The 27,903-nt window shown below is 52.2% G+C and overlaps 1 protein-coding gene and 1 long non-coding RNA gene across 3 annotated transcripts in view; both read left to right on the forward strand.

Annotated features, from left to right (window-relative positions):
* Positions 1 to 876, forward strand: LOC135423743 (uncharacterized). Its single transcript, XR_010434939.1, has 3 exons — positions 1 to 202; positions 316 to 514; positions 630 to 876. It is a non-coding gene; the product is annotated as an uncharacterized LOC135423743 (long non-coding RNA).
* Positions 877 to 18,570: 17,694 nt separating this feature from the next.
* MYH7B (myosin heavy chain 7B) overlaps positions 18,571 to 27,903 on the forward strand; it is a 31,575-nt gene continuing 22,242 nt past the window's right edge. The window contains exons 1-11 of one of the 2 annotated variants that reach the window (XM_064674273.1): positions 18,571 to 18,748; positions 19,461 to 19,616; positions 20,328 to 20,431; positions 22,114 to 22,257; positions 22,356 to 22,512; positions 22,614 to 22,641; positions 23,710 to 23,806; positions 24,671 to 24,694; positions 26,704 to 26,796; positions 27,546 to 27,609; positions 27,731 to 27,829. In XM_064674273.1, the coding sequence (XP_064530343.1) occupies positions 19,520 to 19,616; positions 20,328 to 20,431; positions 22,114 to 22,257; positions 22,356 to 22,512; positions 22,614 to 22,641; positions 23,710 to 23,806; positions 24,671 to 24,694; positions 26,704 to 26,796; positions 27,546 to 27,609; positions 27,731 to 27,829 (907 nt within the window). In that variant the 5' untranslated portion in view covers positions 18,571 to 18,748; positions 19,461 to 19,519. Of the gene's footprint in view, positions 18,749 to 19,460; positions 19,617 to 20,327; positions 20,432 to 22,113; positions 22,258 to 22,355; positions 22,513 to 22,613; positions 22,642 to 23,709; positions 23,807 to 24,670; positions 24,695 to 26,703; positions 26,797 to 27,545; positions 27,610 to 27,730; positions 27,830 to 27,903 lie in introns of those variants that run through there. The other variant, XM_064674274.1, reaches the window with a different exon arrangement.

Raw genomic sequence — 27,903 nt, forward strand, 5'->3', positions numbered from 1 at the left:
GCTGTGCCCGTGTTCCATGTGGAACTGCCAGGGCCCGGCGACGAGCACAACGCAGCCATTCCCCTGCTGCCAGCGATCTGTGAGCAGCTCCCAGGGAACGCTCGACAGGTGATATCTACAAGACTTGTCAGTCCTGAACTCAATCTACTGTCTGGAGCTCTGCAGTCATTCCAGCAGGATGGGCAACCTCCTCCCAGTGAAGGTACAGTGCCAATCCATGCAGGTGGGAAACCCCTGACTTCCAAGGAAGGCTGGAGCTCGGTGGGGCTGGTGTGGGACAGGGACCCCTCTCTGAGGTTGTGCTCCCTTACACAGACTGCTGGAGATACAGAGGAAGAGATGGACGTCGACGTTGTGGTGGACACAGAGGAGATGATGGAGGTGGACGTCCAAGAGATTGATGAAGAGATGGAGGTCGATGTGGTGGAGGAGATCGAAGAGATGGATGTCGACCAGTAAGATGAGGAGGAGGACATGGTGCTGGGATGAGGACAGTCCCCCAGCAGCACGACAGGCACGTACAGGCCATGCCCTGCCCCGGGGTCACCTGCTGGGTGTGCCAGGCTGGGGGCACAGGGAACACCCAGCAGGGCCCGACTGCACTGACCGTGCCCTTGCTTTTCTTCCAGGACTGACGGACCTGCCGGCCATGGCATCGGCCACCTGTACATATGTTTTTCATTTTTTTCTGTAAATATGTTTTATATTGTTGATTTTTTAAGAAGATTGTTTTTTGTATAGAGAAGATAGATTAAGAAGATAGATTTTTAAATAAGAAGATAGTTTTTTATTAAGAAGGTAGTTTTTTTAAGAAGATAAGGTTTCTTTTTAAGATAGTGTTTTATTAAGAAGATAGTTTTTTTTAGAAGATAGCTGTTTTTATTAAGAAGATAGTTGCTTTTTAAGAAGATAGAAGACTTATTTTTATTAAGAAGATTGTTTTTTCTATAGAGAAAAGAGTTTTTATAAAGAACACTACTGGTTTTATAAAGAAGATTTTTGGTTTTACTAAGAAGATTCTTGTTTATATAAAGATTTGATACTGTAAGTCCATTCTGTATAGCTGTTTACTGTGTTGTTGTTTTATTGTCCTTGTGTAACTCCGTTGTCTGGGGGTGCTGGCACGGCCCCCCGGGCTGGGGGTACCTGTGCCCAGAGGGGTCCCCCTTGGGAAGGTGGCGGCCCTGGGCACTGCTGGTGTTGCTGGGCTGGGGCAGAGCGGTGTCCCCAAGAGCAAAGCTGTCCCCAGCACACAGGGGGGTCTGACATGAGCGGCCCCTGCAGAGCTGCCCCAAAGCAGGCAGGAAAGCTCCTGCTGCCCTTCCTGCTGCAGCCAAAGGGACTGGTGGGGCGAGAGCCGGGATCAGGCCCCAGGGAGGCCAAATGCCAAGGGATGTCCCAAAGGCCATGGCAGCCTTGGGAATGGCTGGAGGCAGGATGTGGGGAGAAGGTTTTGGAGCTGGAGGGGCTGATGTTTAAGGCTTTGAAGCTCCAAGCACTCCAGGCTTTGTTTCCCATCCCCATGGCATTGCCCTGGGCCGTGGAAGAGCCCAAAGGCCAGTGAGGGATCCTTGCCCTGCCCAGATTCCTGCTGCTGGCAGCGGGCACGGCCCATGTCCCCCACTCGGGGGGACACGTGGAGTGGGCAGCACAGGCTGTGTTGGGGAGAACCCAGGGGCCTTTGGTGTGAGGGTGCTGTTGGTGGGGTGCCATGGGCCCCATGGGTGCAGGGTCCTGGAGGGGGTGCAGGGTGTGGGAGCCGTGGGCGCTGCAGAGAGTGCCGGGGGATGCGATGCTGGGAGGGGCAGGGCTGGGGAAGGCAGGGCTGTGGGAGCAGGGAGTGGGCAAGGGGGAGTTGCTGGACACTCATGAACCTCAGCCAAGCCCTTTTCTTGTTAGAAAAAAAAGGAGAAAAATACAAAGCTTTAAAGAAAGGGAAAATAAGTCTCTATTTGAGTATCAAGAATTCAGGGGGAAAAAATGATCCAGGTGTCCTCAGGTCCATTGCCAAGAGCAAAAGACAGGGACAATCAGTGCAGGTTCCTATTGGCTACGAAAGCCAGAGGAAAGCTGGAAACAGAGTGTTCAGCAGGGCCTGGGGAGAGGAGAAGGGGTGATAGCTTCACACTGAAGGAGGTGGATTTAGGTTTGATTTGCTTTAGGGAGGTTTTATTTAGCAAGAAGGGTGTTGAGGGCCTGGCACAGGTTGTGCCGAGAGGCTGAGGATGCCCCATCCCTGGGAACATTGAAGGCCCACTTGGACGGGGCCCTGAGCAACCTGGTGTGGTGGAAGGTTGACCAGGTTGGAACAAGATGATTTTTCGTGTCCCTGCCAAGCCAAACCATTCAAGGATTTGAGCATTCAACAATCCCAATCTCCCAATGTGGAGTGGCCCTGGACCTCCTGTGACATCAGAGCTGCCAGAGCTGTGCCCGTGTTCCATGTGGAACTGCCAGGGCCCGGCGACGAGCACAACGCAGCCATTCCCCTGCTGCCAGCGAACCGTCAGCAGCTCGCAGCGCAGGTGGTCTGAGACCACCCTTCACCCTGCTCTCAGTGGAGTGTTTTCAGGTGATCCCTGCTCTGTCCGTCAGTCCTGACTCTGCCTGCAGTCTGGGTCTGGTGATCCATCCCAGCAGGATGGGCAACCTCCTCCCAGTGAAGGTACAGTGCCAATCCATAGAGGTGGGAACCCCCTGACTGCCCGGGTGGGCAGGAGCTCAGTGGGGCTGGAGTGGGACAGGGCCCCCTCTCTGAGGTTGTTCTCCCTGCTGCAGGCTCAGAGAGACACCGAAGAGCCAATGGAAGTGGACATGGCGAGAGATGTGAAAGACGATGTAGAGGAGATGGAGGTGGACGTGAAAGAGGATGTAGAAGAGGAGATGGAAGTAGAGGAGGAAGGCGAGAAGGAGGAGGCCATGATCCTGGGATAAGGACACCCCACCCCATCAGCAGGTCAGGCACGTCCTGGCCATGCCCTGCCCCGGGGTCACCTGCTGGGTGTGCCAGGCTGGGGGCATAGGGAACACCCAGCAGGGCCCGACTGCACTGACCGTGCCCTTGCTTTTCTTCCAGCACTGACGGACCTGCCGGCCATGGCATCGGCCACTTGTACATATGTTTTTCATTTTTTTCTGTAAATATGTTTTATATTATTCACTTTTTAAGAAGATTGTAGTTTGGATAGAGAAAATAGCTTAAGAAGATAGATTTTTATTAAGATAGTTTTTTGATAAGACAATAGTTTTTTTAAGAAGATAAGTTTTCTTTTAAAGAAGATAGATTTTTATTTAAGAAGATAGTTTTTTAAGAAGATAAGGTTTCTTTTTAAGAAGATAGTTTTTTATATAAGAAGATTTTTTTTTATTTAGAAGATAGTTGTTTTTATTAAGAAGATATTTTTATTAAGAAAATAGTTGTTTTTTCAAGAAGATAATTGTTTTTATTAAGAAGATGGCTGTTGATATTAAGACTGTTGCCATCAAGAAGACTGTTGCTTCTGTAAAGAAGAATACTGGATTTTTAAAAAAAATTTGGAAAAAGTCAATAAATTCTGGAGACGTGTCTTATCTGTTGTTGGTTTATTGTCCTTCTGTAAATACATGTCAAAGATTATTGTTGTTCCATGGGCCCTTAGAATGTGCCCTCTCAGCCCAGCCCCCCCCGTGTCCTGGGCTCATCCCCAGCCCTGGGGGCAGCAGGGCAGGGGGGGTTCTGCCGCTCTGCTGCGCTCTCAGCAGACCCCACCTGCAGTGCGGCCTCCAGCTCTGGGGTCCCCGACACAACAAGGCCAGGGAACTGCTGCAGCAAGGCCAGACCAGGCCACCAAGGGGCTCAGGGCACTCGAGCACCTCCCCTCTGCACACAGGCTGGCAAAGTTGGGGCTCTTCAGCCTGGAGAAGAGAAGCTTGTGTGGAGACCTGGGAGAAACCTTCCCGTGTGGGAAGGGGCCTCCAAGGAAGCCGGAGGGTGACTCTTGGTCAGCCACTGTAGTGACAGGACAAGGGGTTCAAACTGGCAGACAAGAGGGTTAGATTTGATGTTAGGAAAATATTGTTTCCTGTGAGGGTGGTGAGGCCCTGGTAGGGGCTGTGCAGAGAGGCTGTGGATGCCCCATCCCTGGGAACATTCAAGGACCACTTGGACAGGACCCTGAGCAACCTGGTCAGGTTGGAATAAGATGATTTTTAGGGTCCCTTCCAAGGCAAATCATTTAAGGATTCCATCATTCCATGATCCCCATGCCCACTGCCGAGTGACCCCACAACTCCTGTGACATCAGAGCTGCCAGAGCTGTGCCCGTGTTCCATGTGGAACTGCCAGGGCCCGGCGACGAGCACAACGCAGCCATTCCCCTGCTGACAGCGATCTGTGAGCAGCTCCAAGGGAAAGCTCGTCAGGAGATATCTACAAGACTTGTAAGTCCTGGACTCTCCCTGTTGTCTGAAGCTCAGCAGCCATCCCAGCAGGATGGGCAACCTCCTCCCAGTGAAGGTACAGTGCCAATCCATGCAGGTGGGAAACCCCTGACTTCCAAGGAAGGCTGGAGCTCGGTGGGGCTGGTGTGGGACAGGGACCCCTCTCTGAGGTTGTGCTCCCTTACACAGACTGCTGGAGATACAGAGGAAGAGATGGACGTCGACGTTGTGGTGGACACCGAGGAGAGGATGGAGGTGGACGTCCAAGAATTTGATGAAGAGATGGAGGTCGATGTGGTGGAGGAGATCGAGGAGATGGATGTTGACCAGTAAGATGAGGAGGAGGACATGGTGCTGGGATGAGGACAGTCCCCCAGCAGCACGACAGGCACGTACTGGTCATGCCCTGCCCCGGGGTCACCTGCTGGGTGTGCCAGGCTGGGGGCACAGGGAACACCCAGCAGGGCCCGACTGCACTGACCGTGCCCTTGCTTTTCTTGCAGGACTGACGGACCTGCCGGCCATGGCATCGGCCACCTGTACATATGTTTTTCATTGTTTTCTGTAAATATGTTTTATATTATTCACTTTTTAAGAAGACTGTAGTTTGGATAGAGAAGATAGTTTAAGATGATAGATTTCTAATAAGAAGATAGTTTTTTATTAAGAAGTTAGTTTTTTTAAAAAGATAAGGTTCCTTTTTAAGAAGATAGTTTTTTATATAAGAAGATTTTTTTTTATTTAGAAGATAGTTGTTTTTATTAAGAAGATATTTTTATTAAGAAGACAATTGTTTTTATTAAGAAGATGGTTGTTGATATTAAGACTGTTGCCATCAAGAAGACTCTTGCTTCTGTAAAGAAGAATGCTGGATTTTTTAAAAAAAATTCAGAAAAAGTCAATAAATTCTGTAGACGTCTCTGATATGTTGTTGGTTTATTGACCTTCTGTAAATACACGACAAAGATTATTGTCATTACATGAGCCCTTAGAATGTGCCCTCTCAGCCCAGCCCCCCCCGTGTCCTGGGCTCATCCCCAGCCCTGGGGGCAGCAGGGCAGGGGGGGTTCTGCCGCTCTGCTGCGCTCTCAGCAGACCCCACCTGCAGTGCGGCCTCCAGCTCTGGGGTCCCCGACACAACAAGGCCAGGGAACTGCTGCAGCAAGGCCAGACCAGGCCACCAAGGGGCTCAGGGCACTCGAGCACCTCCCCTCTGCACACAGGCTGGCAAAGTTGGGGCTCTTCAGCCTGGAGAAGAGAAGCTTGTGTGGAGACCTGGGAGAAACCTTCCCGTGTGGGAAGGGGCCTCCAAGGAAGCCGGAGGGTGACTCTTGGTCAGCAACTGTAGTGACAGGACAAGGGGGAATGGGCTCAAACTGACAGAGGGGAGGGTTACATTACATTTCATGTTCAGACAATATTGATTCCTGTGAGGGTGGTGAGGCCCTGGCAGGGGCTGTGCAGAGAGGCTGTGGATGCCCCATCCCTGGGAACATTCAAGGACCACTTGGATGCGGCCCTGAGCAACCTGGTCAGGTTGAAAAAAGATGATTTTAAGGTCCCTCCCAAGTCAAACGATTCAAGGACTCCATCATTCCATGATCCCTGCACTGCCGAGTGACCCCACAACTCCTGTGACATCAGAGCTGCCAGAGCTGTGCCCGTGTTCCATGTGGAACTGCCAGGGCCCGGCGACGAGCACAACGCAGCCATTCCCCTGCTGACAGCGATCTGTGAGCAGCTCCCAGCGCACCCTCGACAGGTGATCCCTGAGAGACTCGTGAGTCCTGGACTCAACCTACGGTCTGGAGCTCTGCAGCCATCCCAGCAGGATGGGCAACCTCCTCCCAGTGAAGGTACAGTGCCAATCCATGCAGGTGGGAAACCCCTGACTTCCAAGGAAGGCTGGAGCTCGGTGGGGCTGGTGTGGGACAGGGACCCCTCTCTGAGGTTGTGCTCCCTTACACAGACTGCTGGAGATACAGAGGAAGAGATGGACGTCGACGTTGTGGTGGACACAGAGGAGATGATGGAGGTGGACGTCCAAGAGATTGATGAAGAGATGGAGGTCGATGTGGTGGAGGAGATCGAGGACATGGAGGTCGACCAGTAAGATGAGGAGGAGGACATGGTGCTGGGATGAGGACAGTCCCCCAGCAGCACAACAGGCACGTACTGGCCATGCCCTGCCCCGGGGTCACCTGCTGGGTGTGCCAGGCTGGGGGCACAGGGAACACCCAGCAGGGCCCGACTGCACTGACCGTGCCCTTGCTTTTCTTCCAGCACTGACGGACCTGCCGGCCATGGCATCGGCCACTCTGTACATATGTTTTTTCCCTTTTTTCTGTAAATATGTTTTACATTATTCACTTTTTAAGAAGTTTGTTGTTTTTTTGAAGAAGATAGTTTAAGAAAATAGATTTTTAAATAAGAAGATAGTTTTTTATTAAGATGATAGTTTTTTAAGAAGATAAGGTTTCTTTTTAAGAAGATAGTTTTTTACTAAGAAGATAGTTTTTTTTTTTATTGGATAGTTGTTTTTATTAAGAAGATATTTTTATTAAGAAGAGAGTTGTTCATTAAGAAGATTGTTGTTTTTATTAAAGCGATGGTTATTATATTAAAATTGTTGTCATCAAGAAGACTGTAGTTTCTATAAAGATGAATGATGGTTTTATAACAAAATTCTGAAAATATCAATAAATTCTGTGGACGTGTCTTATATGTTGTTTTTTCATTGCCCTTCTGTAAATATAGTCAAAGATTATTGTCATTACATGGGCCCACTTGTACATATGTTTTACACATCGTTTTCTATTGTTCCGTACATACATTTTATATTTTTGATTTTATATGAAAATAAGTTTTTTTTATACAGATGATTTTTTTTCTTTAAGGAAGTTGGTTTTTTTATCAAGATGATAATTTTTGTATTAAGAAGATATTTTTTATTAAGAAGATAGTATTTTATTAAGAAAACAGGTTTTTTATATAAGAAGACTTTTATTTTAAGATGATAGTTGTTTTATTTAGAAGATAGTTGTTTTTTTAAAGAAGATTGCTGTTTTTATAAAGAACATAGTTTAATTAAGAAGATAGTTATTTTTATTAAGAAGATTGTTCTTTTTATTAAGAAAATTTTTGTTTTTATAAAGATTTTATACTGTAAATACATTCCATATCGATGTTTACTGTGTTGTTGTTTTATTGTCCTTGTGTAACTCCGTTGTCTGGGGGTGCTGGCACGGCCCCCCTGGGCTGGGGGTACCTGTGCCCAGAGGGGTCCCCCTTGGGAAGGTGGCGGCCCTGGGCACTGCTGGTGTTGCTGGGCTGGGGCAGAGCGGTGTCCCCAAGAGCAAAGCTGTCCCCAGCACACAGGGGGGTCTGACATGAGCGGCCCCTGCAGAGCTGCCCCAAAGCAGGCAGGAAAGCTCCTGCTGCCCTTCCTGCTGCAGCCAAAGGGACTGGTGGGGCGAGAGCCGGGATCAGGCCCCAGGGAGGCCAAATGCCAAGGGATGCCCCGAAGGCCCTGGCAGCCTTGGGAATGGCTGGAGGCAGGATGTGGGGAGAAGGTTTTGGAGCTGGAGGGGCTGATGTTTAAGGCTTTGAAGCTCCAAGCACTCTGGGCTTTGTTTCCCATCCCCATGGCATTGCCCTGGGCCGTGGAAGAGCCCAAAGGCCAGTGAGGGATCCTTGCCCTGCCCCGATTCCTGCTGCTGGCAGCGGGCACGGCCCATGTCCCCCACTCGGGGGGACACATGGAGTGGGCAGCACAGGCTGTGTTGGGGAGAACCCGGGGGCCTTTGGTGTGAGGGTGCTGTTGGTGGGGTGCCATGGGCCCCATGGGTGCAGGGTCCTGGAGGGGGTGCAGGGTGTGGGAGCCGTGGGTGCTGCAGAGAGTGCCGGGGGATGCGATGCTGGGAGGGGGCAGGGCTGTGGGATTAACAACAGACCAATCAACACATTCACTCCCTGTTGGCTTCAAAGCCAAGGGATACAGAGAAGGGGCTTTCCTGCACTTTTCCCTGCTCAGGGTCCACAGCCTTTCGCCCACACCGCGGCACTGCGGCCCTGCTGATCCCACAGCCCGGGCCCTGCGCCTCCCGCCGCTCCGGCACCAAAACCCCTCCTTCTCCCCGGCCTTTGCTCCACCCCCGCCTTGTTCCTTTGCCGAGATAATTTCACGGCAGGTCCGAATATTTGTTAATAAGGTTTTATGGAATACGCTCTGCCTCACCCAAAGCAGTCTAGTAGGTGAAGTCCTGCTCCTTGGCATCTGGTCTGAGAGACTTGGACGCCAGCAAAGCTCGCACAGATGCGGCTCTGAGAGCTGCACAGGGACAAAGTCAGCGGTGAATCAGCCCTGCAGAGCAGAGGCTTTGACGGCTGCTGGTATTGCCAGCCAAGAGCTGGTGAGAGGCTTTGGGAGGGTGTGGAGCAGGCGAAGGTGGGTGCAGAGGCCAGGCAGGAGGCCACAAAGAGCCGTGTAACAGAGCACAGGGACAAGGCCAAGGGAAAGGCTGCCCTGTTCCATACCACAACAGGCCCCTCTTGCAGTCCCAGAGAGCACTGAGTGTATTAACTTTATCCTTGAGGAGGTGACAATGTAAAGAGTAAAGGGCTTCTGCACACCTCTGTCTTCCCCTGGCCTGCTCCTACACTCCCACCACCACGCTGTGCCTGCTGCAGAGCCTGGAGATACCCCACAAGCTGCCCTGAGGGAAGCACCAGGATCTGGCAGCAGCTTGTTCTGCTTCCCTTTCTCAAAACTGAACCACCTCCTTCCTTTCCCATCCCAGGAAAATTCAGCCATGAGTTCCATAGCTCATTTTCTACACACTGCTGATTGAAAATGTTCCTCTGGATTTCCTCCACCAGAAACATCACCACAGCACTGCAAGAGATACAAGGGGCACCATTAAACCCACAGACACTCCACATGCACCCAGGATCACCAGCTTTTCATCTCTGTGATCCAGGTTTCCTGCACTGCTCCTGCTAATTTTGTCCTCCTCTCTCCTTGCCTTTGGGAACCGTAGAGCTCCCAGGCTTTGGCAATTCCCAAGGCCAGTCCCTTCGATTGATGTTGGGCAGCCTCCATCCCCAATGTCCTCTGTTGTTCTCAGAGGTTGTTCAGTGTTCCCAGGTGTCCCCAGGGATGTCCATGGCCATGTGCCAGGATCAGGAGGCACTCCCAGGTCCAGGGCAGTGTCTGGGGTGCCCTTGAAGAAGTGTAATAAGATGAAAAACACTTTGTTGGTCACACCGGCACAACAGTGTAACTGGAGAAAAGATTTATTTTCTGTCACCAGGCCATCATTTGTGTTCCTGCTGGAGTAACAGAATAACTTCAGCATTTCCATGGCTCATTTATGATACAACTGTGAGGATCCAACAAAAGCATTGGGGTTGGAGTTGGTTTGGGACCTGTGTTAGGAAGGTTTGAAAACATGGCTGGCTGGTGAGGAGAGGGGGGGTGATGCTTCTGTGCAGCCAAGAGAAGAACAGCTGGACACCAGCACCAGATCTGCATCTCTGTTTGGACTTCATTTTTCCACTAATGCAGCTTTGGGTGTGACATGTGTAAATCCACATAGGGTGTTCAGATCCTGCAAACTGAGAAATTGTGATTTTTTTTCATTGACTTCAGTGTGCTCCCTGTGGATAGTTATTTTTTTCTGTCTGCTCTACCAGTAGGGATTAGCTCAGACATTTCCTCACAAGAGGGAAGGGGGCTGGTCTCTAACCAAACCTTCTGCTTACAGTAGCACAAGATCAGAGTGGCCATGGCTTTATTTAGGCAACCCTTGAGAACCTCCCAGCGTGGAGACCTCCCCATCTCCTGGGTGACCTGTCCCAGAGCTGTAAGATGTGTCACTGCACTGTCTAGGAGGGAATCCTTTCCTCACTTGGCCACTGACTTGCTGATGGTTTTGGGCAAGTGACTTTATCCTTTGCTTTGATTTCTTGTCTTCCCTAGGAGCTACTTTTATCTAACAGCAAAAGCAGCACCAAGTCTGACACTGCACCAGTGCCAAGCCCCACAGCTCCAGTGCCAAGCCCCAAAAGGAGCCCTTTGCCCCAAACCTGTCTATACAGGAAGGTCCCTAACCCACCTGACCTGCAGAGAGGCTGTGGATGGATGAAGGCTCTGTATATGTACATACATATATAGGTACATATTACCCCAGACCTGAGGAGGGTGCCAGGCTCACCCATCCATGCTGTGGCTCACATGTGGGCTGCTCATGCCCTCACCCACACCAACACCCTGGGGCAGCAAGGGAAAGCCCCAGGAGGGCACCTTGCAGTGGGACACACACAGAGGAGGCTGCAGAGGCAGCTCTGCCCCTGGAATGTGCCTGTTTGTGGTGGAGAAGTTTCTCCAGCAAGTTGGGCAACGCCTGTTGTCACACTTGGTCACCCTCCTTAGAGAGTTCATCAGTGGTGGCTTGGACAGACTGAGACATGACTGGCTCTTTATCCTGTTACCAGTGCCAGGAGTTGTCCAGGTCATTGCGAGGCTCTTAGCTCTGCTCTTAGGGATCTATCACCAAAATGAAGCTCTGAAGTTACAGCTCTCACGGACCTGTTGGAGTGAGGCAAAACTCCTCTGCTCTGGATCCAGGCTGGGAGAGCTGGGGGTGTTCACCTGGAGAAAAGAAGGCTCCAGGGAGACCTTAGAGCCCCTTCTGATGCCTAAAGGGGCTCCAAGAGAGCTGGAGAGGAACTTGGGACAAGGGCATGGAGTGATGGGACAAGGGGGAATGGCTTCCCACTGGCAGAGGACAGGATTAGATGGGATATTGGGAAGGAATTCTTCCTTGTGACAGTAGTGAGGCCCTGGCACTTCCCCAGAGAAGCTGTGGCTGCCCCATTCCTGGAAGTGTTCCAGGTTGGATGGGGCTTGGAACAACCTGGGATAGTGGAAGGTGACTCTGCCCATGGCAGAGGGTGGAACTGGATGAGCTTCCAACCCAAACCATCCTGTGATTCTGTAATATACCCATGTTGTTTCTTTTCTGGACTCAGGAGTCCTACTCTTTCTTTTTCCTCTCTGCCACCGCTTTGGACAGTAACTGTGGATTCACACCTTAACACATATCCAGGCTGTGAATTTGGAAGTGGACTGGTGATCCAGTCTTATGTTACTGGAAAAATGCCCTCTGCCAGGAGCCAGCTCAGACTCCACCATGGGGCAAGGGCTGTTTGCCCACATGCTGGTCAAGGGATGGAAATGAGCAACAAAGTCTTAGAGTTTTAACAGTGGTGCAGAAGAACAGAGTTTACTCAAACAGAAGCATTTCCCTTCACAATCCTCAATCCTGGTAGGATCCTGAGTCCCCCCTCCTTGCTGTTTGCTCTCATAGTCTGAGAAAAGGCATGAAAAGCTTCAGTTCCTAAGCAAAACATTGCAAAAATGGTCCAGGTTCATTGCAAAAAGCTGGAAAAAAGAACTGCCCTGTCCTTGGGAGTTCCTAGAATGAATGTACCCTGCTCAGACTGAGAGAAGGCTGTGACTTGCCTTTTCTATATTTTTCAAATTCAGTCTGGAGAATGAAGTTTCTTCAAAGTAATCCAGTAGCCTGGGGAGGATTTGTACATGCACATAGCCCATAATCTCTGGTACAGGGTAAGAGAGCTGCAATGCAGCTCAGAGGAGGTTAAATCACAAAAAAATATGGCAGACATGGTAAGTATTTGGCATGTTACATGCAACAAAAGATGAACAACAGCAACTGGGCCATTATCTTTATTTGCTAAAAATAGAGTCCCGCAAAGTTTAAAGAAAAGCGCCTCATATTTGTAAACCTCTCCCCTGGCTGCTAAAGAGCCTTCAAAGATGGGCTTTGTGGCTTTGGGCTGTCGCATCCCCTTTCAAAGGCTGCCCAGCGCTCAGACAATTGAAACTCAATACAACATCAGCCACAGCGGGGTGGGGGAATAAATAGTTCTGACATGACCCTGCTCTCCTCACTTGTCAGAGACGACACGTGAGTGGGAGCTGTGCAGCAGGTACGGCCCCCACGCAGCCCCATCCACCCCCGGAGTGCCCACGGCAGAGCCCAGGTGCCCCGGCCCTGCAGGCACCGAGGGCACTGCAGAGCCACCGACAGGCAGCAGCTCGGTTTGCCCACAGCGCTGCTGAGCTTTGCACGGTCATCTGACACCCTGCAGCTGATGGGTGGGTGCAGAGCTGGGCACTGGCTGCCCCTCCTCACCTCCGAAGAGCTGCTCATCAATCGTGCTCGCTGCCCTGGAACCCTAAAATGGGGCTAAACCCCCCAAATCTCCAGTTCTCCTTTGCTTCTCCATCTGCAAAGAAACCAACGTAGCCCAGTCTGAGGTTTTGGCCAGCTCTGTTGTAGCTCAGGATATTTGGGCATTAATGAAGAAACTGGTGTTTGCAATAGGGCAGGACCAAAGCCATTCACTTGACCACAAGAGGAGGGGATGATGTGATGTGCAGCACCAGCCAAACACAGAGAGAACAATAGGGCTATTTGCATGGAAGAGTGTTCACAGGGCTCCTTGGGGGAGCCAAACCTCTTGCTGGCCCATCATCCACAAGAAAAACAAGACAGGGCTCTGGAACCCTGGCTTTCCTATAGTTTAAACACCAGCTTCAGCCAGGGAAATCTATTGTCTCTAAAGCTGTATTTTGATGTAAAATGCTCTGGTAAGGCCAGCAACCCACCCCCCCTAACGTGTGCCTATTGTTTGAAGTGCAGAACAATTGAAGGGTGCTCTCATGGGCTAAAGATAGCACGGCAGCTGGTGCTGTCCTTTTCCCTGTAACTGAGAATAAAACAATGCCCGAGTATTGTCTGCATTGCTGGAGCGATGACATTGGACTCTCTGCCAAGAGAGCATCTAAAAGATCAATGAAAGCCGGGGTTATTTATAAACGGGTAGTGTCATTTCTTCCCCAAAGTAATTTCACTTCCTTAGCTTTTCCACCAGACCTTTCTGCGCCGTGAAGTGGCCGTGGAGTGAGGTATAAATAGCACTGAGCCTGGATGTGAGAGGGGCAGCAGGACCTGCTGGTGGAAAACGGGAGCTGCTGCACTGAACCTGAGCTGGGCTGCACCTTTGTGTCCCTGAGCTGTGCCTGAACCTCTGCAGCACCAGCCACAGATGCTGATCCCTTCTGCTGGCAGGGAGCAGATCCCTGCAGGCATGGCCCCTGCGCTGGATGTGCAGGAACACAGCAGCTGCTCCTCCAGGGCCAGAGCCCACCAGCACCAGGACCTGCTTCCTGGGGGAGCTTTTAGAATCACAGAATATCCCAAGTTGGAAGGGACACACAAGGATCATCAAACTCCTGGCCCTGCACAGACGCACCAGCAATCCCATCCTGTCCCTGAGAGCGTTGTCCAAATGCTCCTTTAGCTCTGGCAGCCTTGGGGCCATGCCCACTGCCCTGGGGAGCCTGGTCAGTGCCAACTACCCTCTGGGGGAAGAACCTTTTCCTGATATCTGGCTTAAACTTCCCCTGACACCGCTCCAGCCATTCCCTTGAATCCTGTCAGTGGTCACGGAGAGCAGAGGTTGGTGCTGCTCCTCCACTGCCCCTTGTTAGGAAGTTACAGACTTTTATAGGTTTATTTTACCTACCAGCCAACAAGCAGGTGGGAGCATGGGCTCTGTGTGTGTGTCCAGCTCAGCTGCTGTGCTGGGATGCTCAGGAAACCCTTGAGTCCAAATACCATGGAACAGAGCCTTGTTTAGGGACAGGGGACAGCTGCTGTCTCCAAGATGTCATCCCACTGGGGCATATCCAGACGAGAGACTGGATACCTGGAGTCAGGCATTCGCTGCAGTTTCGAGACAGGAAAGCCCATCGTGTCTGCTGGGAGGTGAGGTCTCATGTCCTGATGTGAGGACATGCAGGAATGTTGCTCTCTCCTGTTGACAGCCAGTCTTGAGAAAGGTCCAAGCCTGCTGCATCCCATGGAGAACTCCCATGTCTGTTGCTTCTCCATCTTGAAGAGTTGTCCCCTGCCATGAGATGGGCTGAGCTCGATCTCTTGATGACCCAGAGCAGTGGGAGGACAAGCCCAGCAGTGTCTGAGCCCATGGTGAGCAGAATGCTGGGCCAGTGGGCCAGGAGAGCAGAGCCAAGGAAACAGCTAAAGCCAAGCCTAGTGCAGCCACTTCCATTGAGTTATGACCTCAATACCACCTTAATCTAGTTTCCTATGGAGCAAAGGAAAAGGTGCATGAGGGCTGGAGAGAGCAGGGGGCTGTGATGGGATCATCCCAGGGACTGATGCTCTCTGGGCAGCTGATTGTGTGGGCTTGGTGCACATGTGCAGGACAACACCCACCCAACCTCCTGCTCTCAAATCTCACAGCAGATGAAAACTGATGTGAAAGCAGAGCAGCTGGGGCACTGCAGGGCAGATCCTGCCCACAGAGTGTCAGAACCACAGCCCACCTCTGGTTCTGGTCAGGCTCTGCACCTCCCTTGCAGCCTCCAAGGTAGCTCCTGGTCATGACTTCCAACAGCTGCAATGTTCCAGGGTCTGTCCTGGCAGGCCAGCTGTAATTAAGGTGCTATTAAGTATACAAATGAACAGGGCAAAATTCTGTTTTCTCTCATTGTTTTGAAGTGCATTGCCAAAACCTCAAGCATCTTCAGCAAAGGCTTACACATTCCTGCAATTTTTGCAGTGTTCAGTAGAACCTTCATTCCCAAACAGATGCTTTATGATTACAATACCCAGAAGAAAACTCCTTGAAGCTCACAGCTGGTAAATTCAAAGGAAACAATTAAAACCTCTCTGATTTTCCCAGTCTCCAGGTGACCTCACTGTCTCCAACCTGCATATGACCTTGCTTGCTTACTCTGGACACTAATTTCTCATGCCATGCCTCTTCCAGATACTTTCTCATTCCTGATACTGATTTTAGAGGCTTCCTACATGGAGGGTCATCCACCAGTGTTCTCGTGCTCCCCAAGCAAGATGTGAACCACAGCACCAAGGTGCTTGTGGCAGCAGCAGCTTTGTGTGTGTTCGTGAAGGGTTTTAGAGGCAGCACTTCACTCCCAGTCAAAGGACAGCCAGCTCTGGACAGGGGTCCAGCACTGTCCCCAGGGTGGGACATGCTGGGAAGTGCCCAGGGAGATGTGAGATGAGGGCATCCAGTGCTAACCCCATCCTGAATCCCACAGGAGCACCTTCCCTTTGGGGTCCCTGCAGCAGCATCTCCTGCTCGCATGGAAGGGGCGTGGAAAGCTGTGCTGGGGTGGTGGCTGCTGTCCCTGTCACCCGGTGGGACAGGGCTGGGGGGGCTTGGGGGTTTGCTTTGAAGGGGGCTTTGCATGGCCAGGCTGAGCCAGAGGGACGTGGCCAGGCTGGCAGTGCTGGCCTGTCACCTCCTGTCCTGCTGCAAGCAGACATTCCCACTGGATGGAAATATGCCCAAAATAGCCCCTCTGCAGATTGTCTTTATCTAATCAGCCTCCTTTGCACCCCCCTCCAGTGCATTTCAGGGAGCTGATAGCAGTGATATGTTAAGTGTGGAAACCTCTAGCAAACTGCCCAACACGTAGAGTAATTCTCCTTCCTGCCACTTATCAGAGCCTGCTAATGGGAAACATTCCTCCTGGGGGTCGGGGAGCAGCTGGGGGATTTCTCTGGAGAGGGTGGCTGAGCCCCTGGCACCATCCTGGCTCTCCAGGGCTGGGTAGTAGCTGATCTGACCACAAAACACTCACTGGAGGGGCAGCTCTGCAGTCTGGTGCTGGTGGTGTCCTGTCCCATGGGGAGAGGCTTGTCCAGCCCTTGGGGCTCAGCTGAGGAGCCCCATCCTTTTCCATCATATTGTGGGACACCAACACAAGCACAGAGCTATGGAGGGAAGAACGGGAGTGACAGTGGTCAGGGGAGATGGTCCCACTGCTGAGGATGGTCGTGCAGGACTGGTGGGACATTCAGGAAGACTGCTTTGGGCAAGACACACCTAAAGCAAAGTCCCTTCTCCTCAGGCCAAACCATGGGCTTCTCACTGTTCCTATGGCATTTTGTGGGAGGTCCACAGGAGCCCTCTGTGGCCATTGCCCCACTGGGAATGCCCTGCCAGCTCAGGCCTTGCCAGCAACACAAGGATGAGCTTCCACCACCCTGAAAACCACATCACAAACACCAGAAAAGCCCAAACCCATCGGAAGTGCCCTTCAGCAGCTGCTGGAGCGGCCGCTCCACATTCCCCCTTCTACAGATCTGCTCAGCCTTTGATGGACCCTGCTGGAACCTCTTCAAAGAGGGAGAGAAACCAGGGCGAACAGAAGGAACTGCAGGAGGGATCTCCGAAAATAAAATCTCTTTAAAGATAAGGCAGGGGAGGGGGTGAGCAGAGAGCGGGGCGGGTACATGCCCTGAGAAGAATGTGTGAGGATGGACCAGCTGGTGGGTCTGGGCCAGGAGCTCGTCCCACTGCTGGGGCTCTTGTGGCAAAGGTACTTGGCACCAGACCCACCAAAGGCCTCGGGTCCTTCCAGGGAGTGGGTGGAAACCTGACTCCGAGCCCAGGACAGAGAGGCAGAAGACCACCAGGGTAACCTCAGAGGGACCTGTGGTCCACCAGAGCCCGTGGCTTTTTAGGATGTTGGAACTCTGCCATCTTGGCAGGATCAAGCACCTCTCATGCCATGGTCAAGAGGGACCTCAGGAATGGTGTCCCCATGGTGTCCCCAGGGGATTTACAGCAGGCACATCAGTGGAGTCCAGCGCTGCACCAGCTGCTGCCAGATCCTGATCTGCACTTCTGAACACCAGCCTGGTGAGGAGAGCCTGCATGGGAAATGGGGACCTGCATTGCATTTCATCCTGATGTGCTCCAAGTCCTTGTTTGTGCTACAGACTCTGCTCCATGGGAGTATTTGAATTCAGGGGGAAGTCTGGCACTGTGCAAGGCCCTGACATTGCACTGTGCGGCCCGTGAAGGCAACATCAACCTGTCCCTCAGCCCAGCATCCTCCCTGCTGGGGCTCAAACCACAGGGGACATGTCTGGAGTCCTCCTCCATCCCATGAATCCCCCAGAGTTCACTCCAAAGCAGGGTGGGAGGGCAGGGACCCATCTGTCAGGGGGGTGCAGAGGAGATGGCACTGGGCACCCAGACAGTGTAGCAGCAAACCATGTGTGTGTGCTGGAAGGACTGACCATGCCTGGGCCTTCAGCAGAAAGCCCCTCCAGTGCCTGGCTGGGATTCAGGGCAGGTGCTGGGGCTGCAGAAATCTCTGCAACCTGGGCTGTGTGCCCAGGCTGAAGCCACATGCCCAAAGCAGCCTCCGGTGCTGCTATTCTGGCCGTGGCAGAGGCCACACCACATCCAGCCTGGGCACAGCACTGCACAGACAATCCTTAACCACTCCCTGCCTCAGTTTCCCCTTCTCTCAGGAGAATACAAAGCCAAATTACTTTGAGATGTGTGGGGTACTGAGTGGGGAATATCAACCCCAGGCCCTGGTTCTCTGGGGTAGAAACCTCACTGCACTTTGGATGCCAGCTGATAAGTGGCTTTTCCTTGAGCCTGGCACAGAAATCCCTGTGGCAGGGCTGTGGGTCTGGCTGGTCCCCACTGTGTCCTGTGCCCATCTTGAGCAGCCCATGGTGGTTCTGCCAGGATGGAGATGTGCTCCAGGCTGCAATCACCGTGTTCTTCACAGAGCCTTTGGGTGCTGCCTGGTAAAATGGTGTGCAGGAAGCCCAGAAGCCTGTCTGATGAGAGATTATGAACCTGGCCTAGTCACAAACCAAGCTCCCATGCCAAGGTGAGGAGCTCTGGGAGCACAACCTGGCATTCCAAGCCCCAGAGTCCTTCCCCTTCTGAGCAGACTGTCCAGGAGAGGCTTAACCAGAGCTCAGTGAGAGTTTGGGATGCTCCAGCTGGGAAAGCAGGGACCACACAGATCCCACCAAGCAGCAGCTCTCCTGGCAGGGTGCAGGGAAGGAGCAGGAGGACCGAGAGCTCAGGTGCAGGAGGAACCAGCTGAGCTCTCATTCCTCAGCTCCCCACCAGAACCAGCAGTGCAGGCAGGCTGGGAGAGCTGCTCTGCCTTCCCAGGCTGGAGTCTCTCACCCTGCCTTTGTACTCGCCTGACAATACAGGAATAAAAATAACCAGGCTGCATTTGCAGAGAGATAAAAGTGAAGTTTGCCTTTTGTGTCTGTCCGGGCAGTGGGACAGCAGCACCAATGGAGCTGTGTGGACATGACACATGGGAATTTCTGACATATCTTTTCCCACTCTGACCTTGAGAGACACAATAAAAAGGGGCTTTGCAGCACTCACACAGCCACTCAGTCCTAGCACCAAGGTTAGTAATACAGAGCATGTCTGTGTGCACGTGTGTCCCCGCTACTAACCCGCTTCACCTCCGCAGGGTGGATGTTCCCAGAGGACAGGGGAGGGTGGGACAGACCAGGACCAAGAGCATTTTTTGCTGAGGACTGTGTGTTTTGCCACGCTGTGGCTCCATTTGTGGTGGCTGTGGCGTTCCAGAGCTCTGCTGGGTGATACCACATTAGATGGATATTAGAGAGCACAATCATACAAGTGCTTTTTCCAAGCAGCTGCCACAGTGGCCTTCCAGAAGGGTCTTCCCAGGGATAATACATCCAGCCTTGCTTTTATCCTCCTGCAATATTGCTCTGCAGAACAGACCTGGGTCGTTGCAGAGGGTTTGTGCAGGACACCAGGGCTCCAACAGGAGCTGGGATGGATTTTAGCTGAATTTATCAAGAAAATGGGTGTCGTTGACAATCTCACCTAAAGTGCAAATGTGGATTTTGACACCTAAGCAATACCAGCTCACGCAGCTGGGACTTCCAGTGCAGGGTTGAGAGCAGCAGAAGGGAAAGTGTTCTGGAATTGCCTGGTTGTTATAATTCTTATTAGCTAGTATTGTTGTCGCTGTCTTCTCTCACTCTCTAAAATTAAAAGCATGTTTGGCTGTGTTGCTCTTGGTTCTCAACCCACCAATGGGCACTTGCCCATGCACTGACCGTTTGTCCCTTCCCTCCTTTCAGTATCCAGGTGTCTTTCACTCTTCCTTCAGTGCTGCCACGTGTTTCTCCAGCCGGACAAGATGTCTATGCTGGACATGAGTGAGTTTGGGGAGGCTGCTCCGTACCTCCGGAAAAGCTACACGGAGCAGCTGAAGCTCCAGACAATCCCCTTCGATGGTAAGAGCCCAAAGCAGCTCAGCACAGCCTATGTGAGTGCCCTGAGCCAGCCCCTTGGAGCTCTCCTGGGAGTCCATCCCTGTCCCTTTTCCACTGCTGCCCTTCAAGCAGGGACTCCAGGCTTCCCCCCAGCACCTGGGAGGGCAAATTCCCTCAAAAAGGGAAAAGTGGGGTTTTGACTTTCCCCTTGTTTGCTGAAGTGTGGGTGGAGGTGGCCCTTCATCTCCCCTGACACTGAGGGGCAGCAGGGCTGAGGGATTTGTGTCAAAGCCTTCTCCAGCTCCATTTCATTTGGGAGGTGTCCTCTCTGTCCCAGCCACCCTGCTTTTCCTTGGTTTGCTGTGCTTGGGCTCCAGGGCCCAACTTTGCTCCTCTCAGCTGGGCAAACAAGGAGTGTGTTGCTTGCTCACACTGTCTTTTTTTATGATGGTTTGAGTGCAGGCACACATGAAGCAGAAGGTTTCAGGCTAGAATTCAACCCCAGCTGAGTAAGCAGCTTAAAAATATGAAGAAGGTGAAATAATCCTAGCTCGTATGACCAAAAACATAGGAAGGAATAATCACTGTGCTTCCATGTTATCAAACTACATTTATGTGGCTTTCAGTTGACAATTTCAAATGGTTTCCTACATTTCAACCTGTATTATGTCTCCTTTCCTTTCCTTTTTCCTTTCCTTTTCCCTTCCCTTTCCTTTCCTTCCCCTCCTCCAGGAAAGAAGCGAGCTTGGATCCCAGATGAGAAAGAAGCCTATATAGAAGTGGAAATCAAAGAAAGCTCTGGTGGCAAAGTCACTGTGGAAACCAAAGATAAGGAAGTAAGCAAAATACCTTTCCTTTTCCAAGGGACAGCAAGTGTGTGCGGAGGGGGGATACGTGTGACAAGATCACGTCCGAAATGAGGAGCTCTGGCTGATAACCCTGCCCCGCTCGCTGATCGGTCATGCCCCGGGGGGACACACACAGCACTGTCAGGACACGTAGGCCACTTAGTTGCCAAGAGTGGCCGCGGTTCAGCATCCCCCCATCGAGTGTTTGCTGTCAAACGCGGGTTATCGTGACAGGCAGAGCGAGGGGACAGTCGGGCTGGCCCCGCGCAGCCTCTGGATGGAGAAGGACCGGCTGCCCAGAGGCAGCGCCGGCTCCATCACAGCCCTGCGTGATGCTGAACCGCTGCCCGGCTCATCCCGAAGGCTGAAACAGGAGGTAAGGGGCCGATTGGCCGATTCCTGCTCGTTTTAGCCTGGATTTGCAGCAGGAGAACAGGCGCTGGGCACAGGGGTTGGACAGGCTGTCTGGTGGTGAGGCTTCAGCTTTCCAGCAGTGGGAGGGAGGCAAAGCAAGCAAGGACCAGCTGGTATTTGTCAAGATAATATCCAGCACAATTAGCTGCAAATGAGCTTAATTAATATTCCTTTCTTGGCTGTGGGAGTCTCATGGCCCTGCAACTTCATTGCAGAGCAGAGACTCACCCTGGTGTGAAACTGGGAAAAAGAACAAGGACCTGACCAGGCAGCAAATAGTAGATTTTATTATTTCTATCTCTATCTCTCTGCTAGACAGAATGGCATTGAGAAGTGCTCATGTCTGCCAAATTTAAAAGAAATATATATAATCATCCTTGAAAAGTGTTAAGGCTTTGGAAATATTTTTGTCTGAGACTGGGAAAACAAGTAAAGAGATTTGTCCCAATTTATTGGGGAGGGGGTATAAATTTTAAAAACTTATTCTGCTGTTGAGAACGCCTTCAGCAATTTCCAAATCTTTTTAGCTGTTCCCTTTTGAAAGTCTTTTTTAACAATTTGTCACGGATTTACAAAATCAGAAACTATATCAGAAACTGGATCAGCATTTCCAGCAGAAACAGATTCAAGAGAGGCATAAACCCACCCTTATCCTTCTGTCTACCCTCCTGCTTCTAACACCTAACACCTTTTAACACCACACACTTTATCTTCACCCATTAAAAAAACCTCTGAAAGGTTTCATTTCATCTTTATTAACAAGACCAATTGCTAAATCCAGCTTGTCCCATCCAGGCCAGATACGTAACGCGATAGTTTCCCTGTGCTTGGCTTCATGGGATTAAATAAATCCAGTTTTAAGTGAAGGGGTACAGGCTTCAGCTGTTTGCACAGGGACTGTGCTGCCACAGGCTTTTAGGCTGTGAAGAAGAGCATGGGATGGGGGTGTCAAGCACATTTTGGGGGGACATACTGGTACTCCTTGGCTTGGACTCCTTCTGTCAGGCTCCGCCACAGCCCATCTCCTGGAGCAGGGAGCAAGTCTGGGGCTTGCTTATCCCAGCTGGGCTTTGTGTCTGGGTGCTGGTGGGACTCCCCTAGCCCTGTCACCCCAAAATGAGGCTGACAGCAGATATGGGGCCAGGGCTGTCCCCAACATGGGACTATCAGGATGTCCACCAACCCCTCAGGCTTCAGGGTAGGGGGTGTTTGGGGGGGCCTGGGGTCCATCTGATGTGTGCCCCCTCCTCTGGCAGACGCGGGTGGTGAAGGAGGACGAGGTGCAGCCCATGAACCCCCCCAAGTTCGACATGATTGAGGACATGGCCATGCTGACACACCTCAACGAGGCCTCCGTGCTCCACAACCTGAAGCGCCGCTACTCCCACTGGATGATCTACGTAAGGCCACAGCACCCGGGGGGTCACCCCGTGGGCTGGGGAGGTGAAAGGGTGCTGGGACACCCTCATCCCTCACCCCCCCATTTTCCCCCCTGCAGACCTACTCGGGGCTCTTCTGTGTCACCATCAACCCCTACAAGTGGCTGCCCGTCTACACGGCGCCCGTGGTGGCCGCCTACAAGGGCAAGCGGCGCACGGAGGCCCCCCCGCACATCTACTCCATCGCTGACAACGCCTACAACGACATGCTGCGCAGTAAGCCCTGCCCTGGGGACCCCCATCCCGGGGGGGGCTGTGCCCCCCGGGGCAGGGGTGAGGCGGGCAGCGCTGCCCTAACGCCGGCTCCTCTCTTCCAGACCGCGAGAACCAGTCCATGCTCATCACGTAAGTGCCCGGTGTGAGCAGTGAGACCCCCTGTGCTGTGCTGCGCTGCCAGGGGAGCCCTGCATGGGCACCCTGTGCCCGGTAGGGCCCCCCCAGGCCGTGTCCCCCCCTACCCACCCTGGCAGCTGTCACCCTTCCCGCCCAGGCTGCCGCCGTGCCAGGTGACAAAGCCTGGCGGGAAGGCTCCCCCGCACCCCGACAGCTGCGGGAGCTGCCGTGGGGCTGCCAACATCCTCCCGGGAGCGACGGGAAAGGAGAGATGGAGGCCAAGGCCGCAGGGAGATGGCGGCCAGAGGGGCGGCAGAGGGGGAGGAGGGTGACGTGGGAGGGTGTAGGCCAGGTTGATTTCAAGTGACATATAGATAAGGGCTATATAAAGGACTCTAAAGGACCCTTCGCCGCTGCCAGGAGCCACGGACATTTTTAGCCTCGGCTATGGCCTAATTAGGAAAGGCAGGGGCTGTGGAGAGATGCTTGGCGCGTGTCCGGTGGCGGCTCCGCTGCCCGCTCCCCCCGGCTCTTTGTGATCTGGGATTACAATGGGAGAGCAGCTAACTATAGGGATGAGCTCAGCAGGGCCTGCTGGCCACCCACACCCCACGCCGGGCACGGCGGCGCCCGCGCTCGCCCGGGCAGGAGCCACCCGGCACGATGGCCCTGCCATCTCCAAGACACCCCAGCAAAGCAGGGCGTGCTGAAACCACCAGCGAGGCCGGTTCCTGGCTGATCCCAGACAGCTGAAGCCCCGGGGCCAGGGCTGTGCAGCCTTGGTGGGCGCCGGCACCTCCTGCCATGTCTGAGGAGGGCAGCTGAGCCCCCGCGGCACCTCCGAGGAGTCGGGCACAGCCAAGAGGACACGGGGAGGATGGAGCTGAGCTCCTCTCCAAAGGCAATCCCCGAAGACAAACACACTCCCAGGCTGGAGGGATCCACAGCTCCAGCCTCCCCGTCCCTCCGACCCTTGGCTTGTCCCTGCTCGGTGCGTGGGTGCAGGTGGCAGGGTGTCTGTGTGAGTTGTGTCTGTTCTTTGCCTCATGCCCTTGATCTGTGTATTTCTGTTGCTCTAAGCGGAGAATCTGGTGCTGGTAAGACTGTAAACACCAAGCGGGTCATTCAGTACTTTGCCATTGTCGCAGCCTTGGGCGACACACCGGGCAAGAAATTAGTAAGACCTTCTTTTGAAACAAGTTCTTGCTGTTTTCTTCCTTTTTTTTTTTTTCTCTTTATTTTTTTTTCCCCTTCCCTCCTCCTTTCTTCTTTTTACTGTTTCTTCCCCTGACTTTTTGCAGTTGGAAGTGTGTTTTGGTCTGACCCACCCAGGGCTTGGCTTTTCCCTGACTTTTGAACAAGCAAGGCTTGAAATTATTCTGCTCAAGGGGAAATGGATTTTTTTTTTTTTATGTGGCTGCTCTATCTGTGCAGTCTGGAAGAGGCACTTTAGACATTCTTTTCTCTTCCTCCTTCAACACCCCACCAATCTTCTTAAGGAGCATTAAAAGGATGGAATGAACCTTCCATTTCCCACCTTGCCTCTTTTAAGCCTTGCTTTTCAGCCTTTTCTCCTTTTTTTTCCTCCTCTTGTTCATTTTGACCCTTTTCTACCTTGTGCTTTTCTTGCTCTTGTTTTGATTCTTGCATTTCTTTGGTGCTGGTTATTTTTGAGCTGCCCTTGCAATTGCTTATTTCTTCTGGATACATTGAGGCTCCAGCCTGCTTTTCCCTCTTGGAAGCAAACTGGCTGCTTTAGGTATCAAACAAGCAATACTTCAGCATTGTTTTATTTCCTCTTCTTTGGGTTTGGATTTAACTATTCTTGCTTTTTTGATGCATTTCTTTATTTTCTCGAGCTAATCTATTTAACAACTTTTTGGCATTTCTTACAAAGTTTAATCCTCCTGTTTTTTTGGTTTTTTTTTCTTGGACTTCTTTTGGCACTAAATGGTCATGCCCTGCTTTTCTGACCATGCTTCTTGTGGCTCTTGCCTGGCTTTCTTGGATTTCTAAAGACAATTTTCTTTCCTTTCTCTAGGCAGCTCTTGCCACTAAAACTGGGGTAAGTGTTGTGGACTCTTTAATGCTGAGGACAGAGTTCTGCTGCACAACAGATCTATGATGGGGTGATGTGTGGAGCCTCTGCCTTAGGTCTGGGTCCAAGGGCTGCCCCAGCAGCAGGGCAGTGTTTAGTTCTCCACTTGGCTTTGTATCACCCACCTTCCCATTGCTGGAAGCTTTGATGTTTCATCTCTCAGTGACTTTCTGTCTTCCTGACTCCAGCCTCTCCACCAAGGCACCATTACTCTTGGAACAGTCATTTCTAACCAGCACAGTGTTTGTCTGGGAGGGAATGACATGGGCTCCTCTAAAAATGAGGTGAAGCCTCCACTCCCTGCAGACATTGGTGTGTCTCCCAGCCTCGAAGTCCAGCTGAGGTTGGTGGTGCTGGGAGGCAGGGGAAGACCCTCTTTGCTCTGGCTGCAGAGCAGTGCCCTGGTGATGCCTGGACATGCCACCTCCTGCAAAGCCCTGAACTGGCTCAGCCCACCACGCTGCAGCTGATGTCCTTCTCTGGGGTACACTGTTGAGGTGCTTGCTCAGCTCCAAGGAAACCCAGCAAAGGTTCAGTCCCTGGTGCTCCCAGCACCCCAAGGGCTCAGCCCTTCCAGCAGCTCAGTCAAACATCCTCAGGCCTTGTTTTCTCTGAGCCTTTAGCTGATACACACCCTTTATTGGGGGATGTTCATTACCACATGGGTTTCAGAGCACTGGGGCAAACTTAGGGTGAGACATGTGAATGGGGGGCTGAATCTGTGGGTCCTGGGGCTGCCCCCATTGAATCTCACAGTCCAGGCAATTTTAGGTCAAGCTGAATTTAAAGATAGCAGACCCCAGCATATCCAGGTAACAAGATACAGTTTGTTGGTAATGGTGATTCAGAGCTGCTCCCTCTCCCTTTTGCCCCTCCTATCCCTGGAGCTGCAGAGGTGGAGCAGGGCTGGGTCTAGCATTGGAAAGAGAGGGTGGACAGAGCCCAGAGCTGGTGCTCCTCTCCTAAGGAGAGCCCTGTGAACTGTAATTTGTCAGAGAATGGGCAAAAGCTTTCATGAAAAATCCTGCAGGTCCCTGTGCCACCAAGCTCTTGCTGTTGTCAACCCCCACTGTCCTTCCTGTGGATTGGCACCAGTCTCTTGCTTCTCTCCTCAAATTCTTGTCCTGCTTTACCTGCATTAGGCATTTGCTGCTTCTTTACCTTTGAACTGGGCATGTGAAACATGAATGGAAAAAACAAGGTTAGGGGAAGATTAATCTCTGGGTTTGCTCAGGAGCTCCAGTGTGTCCAGCAGGTCATGCCAGCTGGGACCTGTGGTGTGTTCCCACCATACCAGGACCCTGCTATGTAAGTTGTTGACATAAAGAGTTGTTGATCCAGCCTGTTTTATAGAACTCTTCTTTTGCAACGTGCTGTGATGTGAATTGTCCAAAACTTTGGTTTGGTGGAAGAGGAATTGCCTGGCAGAGTCAGAGAGCCTGAAATGACTCAGACTGTTTTGGTGACATCGTGTGCTTGCTCTTGGTTTGCATATTGAAACTCCAAAGAAAGGGGCTGAGGGCTGCTGTGTGCAGAGGGCACAGTAGCCTGGGTCTCCAGGGGGACCAGTTCAGGCAAGGAGAAGCCCACAGAGAGCACTGCTGCAAACCCCAGCTCTGCTGACCCCTAAACTCAGCATGTGCAGGCTGGAGATTTACTCACTTTGGGGTAGGGGGTGTCCTGCAGCCTACTCTGAGCTCCTTCAGCCTCCCTGATGAGATGACCTGTTTCAGGTGAGCATGGAAACAGCTGCAACAGCTCACTCAGGGCCCTGGTGTAGACCTATCGTGGATGTGACCCCCAGAACAGCCCCATTGCCTCCTGAGAGAGGGAGGTGCCTCAGGAGCAGCAGGTTCTCAAAGGCAACTAATGAGGGGGTAGCAAGGAGCCACTCCCTCTGCTCTGTGTTGTTGGTTACAGATCCCCTCTGGCTCGGTGGAGCTGACATATCTTTTGTTTGTTTTTCTTTTTTACAGGGCACCCTCGAGGATCAAATCATTGAGGCTAACCCAGCTATGGAAGCTTTTGGCAATGCCAAAACCATAAGGAATGACAACTCCTCGCGTTTTGTGAGTGCCTCAGCAGGACAGGGAGCTGGGAATGTCTCTGCAGGCTGGATGTGTGGCTAGTGGTGTTGTGGGTTTGTACAGTGTGAGCCCAAGGCACTGAACAGGGAGCTGAACCTGCTTCCTGGTGGGATTGGACTGCCAGGGCCAAGTTTTCCTGGTTACATCAGTGCAGCAAATAGCGGCCAGCACGAATGGCCCTGGTGCCACAGCCTGTGAGTCAGTGGTAGATCCTGGAGAGATGTCCCTTCCAGGATCAGAGTTGAGGGACACTAAGCACAGCCTGGAATGCTGGGGCTGGGACAGACAAGTGTGCCCCTTCCAGGAAGCACCACTGTTCTTGCTAAGCCCAGCCTGGCTCTGCTCTGGGCTGCAGAGCTCCTGTGCCGTGCAGGGGAAGGAGGCACTGCTGGGGGAGACCCTCAGCACAGCACAGAGCAGGGGCTGTGGGCAGGCTCGGTGTCACACCACCCCACAGGAGTGCTTAGGGTTAAGAACAGGCCTAAGCACAGGGATTTATCTGCTCTCAGTGAAATTTCTGCCAGCCTGGTATTTAAAGCCCTGGGCAATGCTGTCTGAGCCTCTGCACGTTACAAACCAGGGAACTTCACCCCTCTACGGCTCACAGAGCCCAGAAACTTGCCTGGTCAGCAGAAACCCAAGAAGTGGGATGTTAATTCAGTTTCTAGGGGGTGTTCAGAATCGTATCTGTGTAGCCAAGCCCAGAACTTACCTCCTGCACGTGTTTTCAGGGCAAGTTCATCCGGATCCACTTTGGTCCCTCCGGGAAGTTGGCCTCGGCAGACATTGACATCTGTGAGTAGCCATGTGCCAGCTGCAGGGGGGAGGGAATCCATCCCACTCTTTGTGCTGATGCTGGGACAGCTCTGGGAAAGAAGCAGCCCTCCTCTAACCCCTCTGCCCTATTTCATTGTAGATCTTCTGGAAAAATCCAGAGTGATTTTCCAGCAGCCCAAAGAGCGAAGCTACCACATCTACTACCAGATCCTCTCTGGGAAGAAACCAGAGCTGCAAGGTAAGGCAGCCAAAGATGCAGCACAGCCCTTACAGCATGATGGCCTGAAAATAGCCACAGACAGCTCTGCTGTC

This window comes from Pseudopipra pipra, chromosome 17, assembly GCF_036250125.1.
Source record: "Pseudopipra pipra isolate bDixPip1 chromosome 17, bDixPip1.hap1, whole genome shotgun sequence".
NCBI lineage: Eukaryota > Metazoa > Chordata > Aves > Passeriformes > Pipridae > Pseudopipra > Pseudopipra pipra.